The sequence below is a fragment of the Salmo salar genome, chromosome 20, assembly GCF_965601325.2.
Source record: "Salmo salar chromosome 20, fSalSal1, whole genome shotgun sequence".
NCBI classification, from domain to species: Eukaryota; Metazoa; Chordata; class Actinopteri; order Salmoniformes; family Salmonidae; genus Salmo; species Salmo salar.
Window position 1 is genome coordinate 73,130,635 of NC_138310.1, and position 8,765 is coordinate 73,139,399.

General features: G+C 43.5%; 1 protein-coding gene across 1 annotated transcript; it reads right to left on the reverse strand.

Annotated features, from left to right (window-relative positions):
- Positions 1 to 3,331: 3,331 nt before the first annotated feature.
- On the reverse strand, positions 3,332 to 7,136 carry LOC106591944 (secretogranin-2b). The gene is made up of 2 exons (XM_014183210.3): positions 7,035 to 7,136; positions 3,332 to 5,764 (listed from the first exon to the last, which is right to left on the reverse strand). The coding sequence occupies exon 2, from the start codon at positions 5,750 to 5,752 to the stop codon at positions 3,707 to 3,709; it is 2,046 nt and encodes a 681-aa protein (XP_014038685.3). The 5' UTR covers positions 5,753 to 5,764; positions 7,035 to 7,136; the 3' UTR covers positions 3,332 to 3,706.
- Between the last annotated feature and the right edge of the window lie 1,629 nt (positions 7,137 to 8,765).

The window sequence follows — 8,765 nt, forward strand, 5'->3', positions numbered from 1 at the left end:
ATATGGTCTCACAAGGGGTCTGAGGATCTCATCTCGGTACCTAATGGCAGTCAGGCTACCTCTGGCGAGCACATGGAGGGCTGTGCGGCCCCCCAAAGAAATGCCACCCCACACCATGACTGACCCACCGCCAAACCGGTCATGCTGGAGGATGTTGCAGGCAGCAGAACGTTCTCCATGGCGTCTCCAGACTCTGTCACGTCTGTCATGTGCTCAGTGTGAACCTGCTTTCATCTGTGAAGAGCACAGGGTGCCAGTCGCGAATTTGCCAATCTTGGTGTTCTCTGGCAAATGCCAAACGTCCTGCACGGTGTTGGGCTGTAAGCACAACCCCCACCTGTGGACGTCGGGCCCTCATACCACCCTCATGGAGTCTGTTTCTGACCGTTTGAGCAGACACATGCACATTTGTGGCCTGCTGGAGGTCATTTTGCAGGGCTCTGGCAGTGCTTCTCCTGCTCCTCCTTGCACAAAGGCGGAGGTAGCAGTCCTGCTGCTGGGTTGTTGCCCTCCTACGACCTCCTCCACGTCTCCTGATGTACTGGCCTGTCTCCTGGTAGTGCCTCCATGCTCTGGACACTACGCTGACAGACACAGCAAACCTTCTTGCCACAGCTCGCATTGATGTGCCATCCTGGATGAGCTGCGCTACCTGAGCCACTTGTGTGGGTTGTAGACTCCGTCTCATGCTACCACTAGAGTGAAAGCACCGCCAGCATTCAAAAGTGACCAAAACATCAGCCAGGAAGCATAGGAACTGAGAAGTGGTCTGTGGTCCCCACCTGCAGAACCACTCCTTTATTGTCTTGCTAATTGTCTATAATTTCCTGTTGTCTATTCCATTTGCACAACAGCATGTGAAATGTATTGTCAATCAGTGTTGCTTCCTAAGTGGACAGTTTGATTTCACAGAAGTGTGATTGACTTGGAGTTACATTGTGTTGTTTAAGTGTTCCCTTTATTTTTTTGAGCAGTGTGTATGTATATATATATATATATATATATATATATATATATATATATATATATATATATATATATATATATATATATATATATATGTGTGTGTGTGTGTATGAACACTTCTGACTTCAACTGTCCTTCAGCCATTTTTCCACAACTTTGGAAGTATGCTTGGGGTCATTGTCCATTTGGAAGACCCATTTTCGACAATATATATTGTGTGTGTATGTACAGTTGAAGTCAGAAGTGTTCATACACTTATGTTGGAGTCATTAAAACTCGTTTTTCAACCACTCCACAAATTTCTTGTTAACAAACTATAGTTTTGGAAAGTCGGTTAGGACATCTACTTTGTGCATGACACAAGTAATTCTTCCAACAATTGTTTACAGACAGATTATTTCACTTATAATTCACTGTGTTACAATTCCAGTGGGTCAGAAGTTTACATACACGAAGTTGACTGTGCCTTTAAACAGCTTGGAAAATTCCAGAATATGATGTCATGGCTTTAGAAGCTTCTGACAGGCTAATTGCCATCATTTGTGTCAATTGGAGGTGTACCTGTGGATGTATTTCAAGGCCTACCTTCAAACTTCAAACTCAGTGCCTCTTTTCTTAACATCATGGGAAAATCAAAAGAAATCAGCCAAGACCTCAGAAAAGAAATTGTAGACCTCCACAAGTCTGGTTCATCCTTGGGAGCAATTTCCAAACACCTGAAGGTTCCACGTTCATCTGTACAAACAATAGTACGCAAGTATAAACACCATGGGACCACGCAGCCGTCATACCGCTCAGGAAGGAGACGTGTTCTGTCTCCTAGAGATGAACGTACTTTGGTGCGGAAAGTGCAAATCAATCCCAGAACAACAGCAAAGGACCTTGTGAAGATGCTGGAGGAAACAGGTACAAAAGTATCTATATCCACAAACAAGTCCTAAATTGACATAACATGAAAGGCCGCTCAGCAAGGAAGAAGCCACTGCTCCAAAACCGCCATAAAAAAAGCCAGACTACAGTTTGCAACTGCACATGGGGACAAAGATCGAACGTTTTGGAGAAATGTCCTCTGGTCTGATGAAACAAAAATAGAACTGTTTGGCCATAATAACCATTGTTATGTTTGGAGGAAAAAGGGGGAGGCTTGCAAGCTGAAGAACACCATCCCAACCTTGAAGCACGGGGGTGGCAGCATCATGTTGTGGGGGTGCTTAGCTGCAGGAAGGACTGGTGCACTTCACAAAATAGATGGCATCATGAGGAGGAAAATGATGTGGATATATTGAAGCATCATCTCAAGACATCAGTCAGGATGTTAAAGCTTGGTCGAAAATGGGTCTTCCAAATGGACAATGACCCCAAGCATACTTCCAAAGTTGTGGAAAAATGGCTTAAGGACAACAAATTCAAGGTATTGGAGTGGCCATCACAAAGCCATGACCTCAATCCTATAGAACATTTGTGGGCAGAACTGAAAAGCGTGTGTTCTGTGCAAGGAGGCCTACAAACCTGACTCAGTTACACCAGCTCTGTCAGGACGAATTTCACCCAAGTTATTGTGGGAAGCTTGTGGAAGGCTACCTGAAATGTTTGACCCAGGTTAAACAATTTAAAAGCAATGCTACCAAATACTAATTCAGTGTATGTAAACTTCTCACCCACTGGGAATGTGATGAAAGAAATAAAAGCTGAAATAAATAATTCTCTCTACTATTATTCTGACATTTCACTTTCTTAAAATAAAGTGGTGATCCTAACTGACTTAAGACAGGGACTTTTTACTAGGATTAAATGTCAGGAATTGTGAAAACTGAGTTTAAATGTATTTGGCAAAGGTGTATGTAAACTTCCCACTTCAACTGTATGTATGTATGTATGTATGTATGTATGTATGTATGTATGTATGTATGTATGTATGTATGTATGTATGTATGTATGTATGTATGTATGTATGTATGTATATTACATTGATGGAAGCAACAATCTATCTGCAGTATTAAAGCTGATCCACCCCTTAAAATGTTTTAAATAAATGTGTCATTCTTGTTTGTTGCGACCGGTGCTGTCCAAGGGACTGAAATCATAGAAATAGAATCTCATTCTGTGTGGCTGAAATGTCCATCTTCACGTTTGCTCATTATTGTAGCTTTAAATTGCCCAAATTGATTGCATTGCAACATACAGCTTATCAGTCAATCAAAGATGTTTGATTGATCAAGAGTTTTTAGATTTTACAACAACAAGCGGAGGCTACATATTGTTATTGCTGACACATTGAGACAGATGGTGTTTTGAATGTGATATTCTGCAGCCTGTTCACCATCTGTGCGCTCCAATTAGTAAACACTACACAGTAAGGAAAAAATAAAGTCAATGCTTTATTAACCTCATACATTACACATTACCGAACACATGTACGAAATATAATTTACGAGGAGGAACACAAGTGGATGTGCACTGATGTACGGCTAGTATAAAGTGGTCTATTGTAACTAGTGTTGTTCTAGCTAGCCTATCAAAAACATTGAATATTATGCCACACACTCAGTTACAACCACCAACAGGCACTCCCTTGTAGCTACATCAGATCAAGTTCATGTATAAATTGGCTATTCAAGCATGAGCTGTAGTAAATCTACTGAAGAGACTAAACTCCATTGCATGTATTTACTTTTCAAAATACTTTATTATGATTCCCCCCTGATCAAAACAATATAATATGGATCTACATCCCCACCATCTACAGTCCTTTGACAGTTTTGGTGTAAAGGTCCTTATCTTCGCCCTCTTCAGTCTCTGGGTTCAGATAGCCTAGAATTTTCAGCAGCGTGTTGTCATCCAAGCCCTGCGTTTGTGACACATCGCCCGTGTCCTCCTCGGGTTCTGACTGTCTTTTCTGAGGCGGGCTTTTATCTGAGTCCATTTGGTCAAAGTAGTCCTGTATTGCCTCCTCGAATGTTCCCAGTACAAGCTGATGGTCCTGTGAGGGAGGCTGCGAGGCGCGCTTTTTTTGGTCTGCCTTGTTTGCTGTCTGCGGATACTGTGCCAACATCTGGGCAGCCAGATACGACGACAGCTCGTCTTCGTCAACAGTGTAGTCGTAGTCGTTCTTTCCTTTCTCTGGGACGTTTGGCTCAGAGAGCATGTAGTCTTTCTGCTTTCCAGCTGGCGCGTAGAACCTTGACGGCGGGCTTGTATGCTGTTTGTGCTTCTTGAGTGCAGGTGCGTTCTGATTTGCCACGCTTCCCAGCCCTAGGATTTTTAGAATGTCTTCTGTGTTTATTTCTTCCAGGACGTTGCTTGTTTGGGTCTCAGGCAGCCGTCTGTTGAAGAAGGTCTCTGGGGGGATCTTATTTTTTTGGTGAGAGGAGATCTGAGTTAATTTGTCCTCTACCCTGGCCAGATCATTAGGTGTCCAAGATTGTGCCTGTGTCCTCAGTGGTGTCCTGTCCTGTTTTGTCATCTCCCCACTCTTCAGCATGTCCATCAGGTCTTCTGGTGGGATCTGTAGTTTCTGGGAGATTTGGATGAGCTTGTAAATGGCCTGTGGATCTACCTTGTCACTGTACTGAGTTGGAGCTGCCCTCCTCTCTTCCCTCTCCTCCTCTTCTTCAAGCTCTCTCTTCTGCTCCTCCTCTTCTTCTAGCTCTCTCTTCTGCTCCTCCTCTTCTTCTAGCTCTCTCTTCCGCTCCTCCTGCTCTGTTTTCTCCAGCACCTTCAGAAGGTAGTAGTCATCTGGGTCATATTCTCTTGGACCTGGCTGGCTTGATCGCTTGACCTCATCAATCTCCTCATCATCTTCATTATCATCATCATCATCATCCTCCAAGCCTCTGTCGAAGTCCTGCCTGTTGTCTCTCTCTTCGTCCTCCGTATCCACCTGCTCCTCTAGGGGCGTCCAATCCTCTCCCCCTGTCACATCCTCATAGGCCAGGTTCCTCACCTTGAACATGTCGTCATCATCTTCATCATCCTCATCATCCTCAGTCTGGCGTTTGTGTCCAGCCTTGGCATTGGCTATCCTCCCCAGTTCATCAAACACAGACTGCAGGTTGGCCAGGTTCTGGGGCGTGTACTTCCCCTCCATGTTCTCATTGGTGCGTTTGAAGGGGCTCTCACGGCCCTGGACTTTGCCTTCTTCCTCACCGTCCTCTTCATCTTCAAACATCAGCGGGTACTTCCTGTGAGGCAGGCTAGCACGCTGTGACCACGGGTACGCCATGCCCTCTCCCACCTGGCTGTCCTCCTCCTTCGTCGGTCTCCACCCTTTGCCCAGAGCGTGGTGGGCTGCACTGGGCCTCACAGGGGCTGGCTTTGGGCCCTTCTTGGTCTGCTGGAGGGTATTCAGTACCGCCTGCAGCCACTCATGGGTCTTGTTCTCCTTGTTGCCCTCCCCTTCCTCATCATCCTCATCTTGGTCCTGGCCTTGGCCTATATTACTCTGACTGGTCTGGGCAGGAGAGGCTAGCCTCAGCATGGAGAGGAGTTTCTCTGAGTCTGTGTCCATGTTGGTGGTGTCATAGTCTGGGGTGAGGGAAGCCTGCTCCTGTGGGGCTGACGCCCCGGTCCGCTGGCGGAGGCTCTCAATGTACTCTAGGGCCTTGAGCATGTCTGCATTGGGGGGGAGGTAGGGGGTGTCTCCTCGCTGGGGGTCCAGCTCACTGCCCCTCAGTCTGTGTTCTCTGAGAGAGGCCCCCTGGGCACTGCCGGAGCCCAGGAGGAGGAGGGGGAGCAGGGAGAGGAGGAAGGCCATCCCTGCCGAGGAGAGCTTGGGGAGTGATGGCATGGTGTCTTCAGCCTGGAGACAGACACAACAGGGAGAGAAGAGTCAGCGCTGACCTTTTAGGTTTAGGATATGAAGATTTTTCACTGGTCAGACCATTATCTACGTATCTGCTCCTGTCACTTCAGTTTAGAGTCTTCATTTCTTTCAAACAAGAATATGTTCAAGAGCTGTGCAGTCAAAATCGTGATTTTCCTGTGTTTTATATATATTTCCAGACTAAATTTGTTAATAGACCAATAAGAAAAAGAGTTCCAAGCCTTTCTGCCAATAACAGCTAGTTTTCAGTTTTTCCCCTTCCCACTCTGATAGTCCTAGCAAAATTATTGCTTGAGAAATTGCTCTTTGCTAAGAAGCTATTTTATTAGATTTTTTTTTTACAATTTTAATTGAAAACAATCACAGTAAGGTACTTAATTGCTAGTCAGGAATGATTTCATATTGAGAACTGCTTCATTGGCCCTTTTAATGATGAGGCCAGTTTAAAGGCTTTTGTAATTATCAGCTCTAATGACCATTACAATTCTAAAATCCTTCATTTTTACACCTGCCTTTTATTCCCGTTTGACGCTTCAGCTAGATTGCTATAGACTATTAGTGATATGCATTGAGGTTCTTTCACTCTAGCTGCCGTTTTTACCCAGAGAATGAAAATCGCATCTGGTGAAAGCCAAAATGATTGTTTGCAGAGCAGTAATAGCATGGGCATTCAGCTCGCCTATAAATCTCATAAGTTTTCAAATTGTTGCTCTCTAGAATGAGTCACAATCCAGTTGTCTTGGTAACCTTTCGGCTGATGCTGGCTGCTGTCGAAACACTACTACCTACACACAAGACATCTCTAGCACACTCAAACAATGTTGTGTTGCACAAGCCTTTCACTGAGAAAATGCAATGGAACTTTATAATCATGCACCTAATTTGGATACAAATATTGAACACTGCTATTTATAAATCAACTAGTGGATGAATTGGTTTTGAAATCAAAGTGTTGTTTAATTTAGGCTATGTATTATCTGCTTATCCTACATAATAAAAACTACAAATTACTTTAGCAAATCACTAAAAACGAAACTATAATAAACGTGAATAGTTAGTCTAAGACACTATAAAACAGATTATGCATCTCTTCACTGCGGTAGCCCTGTTTGCAATGCATCAGGTTGGTTAAAGATAAACGGATTTTAAAATGGAAATTAACATATTAAAATAACTGAAAATAGTACAACTGAATTCCATTTTCTTAAAATAATAATTTCGATGTAGGCCCTATATAAAATCTTACCTCTGCAAAATAGTTTCAATCGATAGTCGTGAGTGAATTTAGCATCTCTTTCTCAGTGTAAGTGTGAGCAGGGATTCTCTGTGTTCAGCACCGGGGACAGCTCCTCCGGTTATATGAGGCGCCACCTGACTCGTGCGTCACTGCGACATACGCAATACTCGATCCAAAGAAACACACAAACATAATTAGAACTGGTTCACGTCTCTTCACCTCGACGTTCAATTGGAAAGGCTTATGTGATCACTGTTTTATCATCATGTCTAATTATGTTGGTTGTTAACCAACAGCGATGACTAAGTAATTAATATATACAATATCTGGACGGTAAGGTCGTGATTAATTAGCACAATGTCTACTTATATAGTGATAGACCTATACAACTATGCCTACGAGTTCTCCAGACAGAGTATAGGCTAATTATAGGTAATAGACCCAGTTATAATCATTTGCTCTAGGGACTTAAGCCTACGTGAGGCATTTTGTTGGCCTATGCTAAATAATGCTGCAATATTTGTGTTTCAAACTAAACATTTGTTTAGCCTACCATAACTGCTGATGTTCGCAGTAAATTGTGATTTGCACCTATGTATGCATCAACAAAACGGCGCTGCGGGCGTCCCTCTCGAAAGAGAGTAGAATCCGTCGATGACTCATTCACGCCCAAGATCGGTCAAAGAATGAGGCGGGGTGATGAGGACTGCAGAGAGATCGTGTGCTATGGGAGGTGCGTATGACCGTGCAATCGTAAGCCACTGGTCTTTTATTTTGGTTGCCTTTCAAGTCCTGTCTGGCCCAGGTCAGAGGGACGTCGTCACTTTCATTCATACATTTCCGTTGGGAGTCGGCACTCAGATGAGCATGGTAGTATGATTTGTTTACTAGGGATCCAGATTCCAGATACGCTTTCAGATATCGCTTCTATTTTGACATTGTAACAATAGATTAGGATTGTGTCTCAGTGCGACTGTATGCGTCTGTTGACGTATTTGGCTGACCAACCATATTTTGTTTACATTCAGCACATGCCTCCACTTTTCATGTAACTCCCTAATGACTGCATGAACTCGCGCATGCGCAAACACAGACACACACGCCAAGCAGTAAAGGATGTAAGGCTCAAGCAGCTTGGCTAATTGCTTGTGGTTGTGGCTGTGCTATGGGTAAACAGAAACCAATTACCCTTCTGTTCCACCCTCTCCCTCCTCCTACAGCCCGTCTTCCCAAAACACAGGCCTTTAGGGTCAAATAGAAACTTTTCTTACAGGCAATTAGCAGCAGTCTCAAATGTAACTACAGCCATACACATATTGGTGTCATATATTTGTAAGTGGTATCTGCATATGTTCCACCATCTGTTCAATGTGTTATCAAATTGTATCGGCCTATTAGAGAGACAAAAAAACCCTGCTGTCTCCAAGTGCCTCAGATACTAATCAACCTGCTTTATCCTAAGCCCTGGGTGTAGCCTAAAGATGCTCTCTGATTTCAGTAAGATAACATCAGTGAACTTCAGGCCAATTTGTTCTTAATGCTTGCTTGGCATCATATAGACATTGATCTGTAGTTGGCTATTGTTCTGTTCTGTATCAGTAATACACAGACATCTGACACATCTATAACAATCCCATTTGAATTGATCTCATCGATCAAATTGATTCCAATGCCATAGCAATTATCAATATCTCTGATGATGTCATATAATAATAGTACAAAAAAAAATGCATGAAATGT

Bases quoted from the DNA above. Each gene is read 5' to 3' on its own strand.
- LOC106591944 (XM_014183210.3), bottom strand. From the start codon at position 5,752: ATGCCATCACTCCCCAAGCTCTCCTCGGCAGGGATGGCCTTCCTCCTC.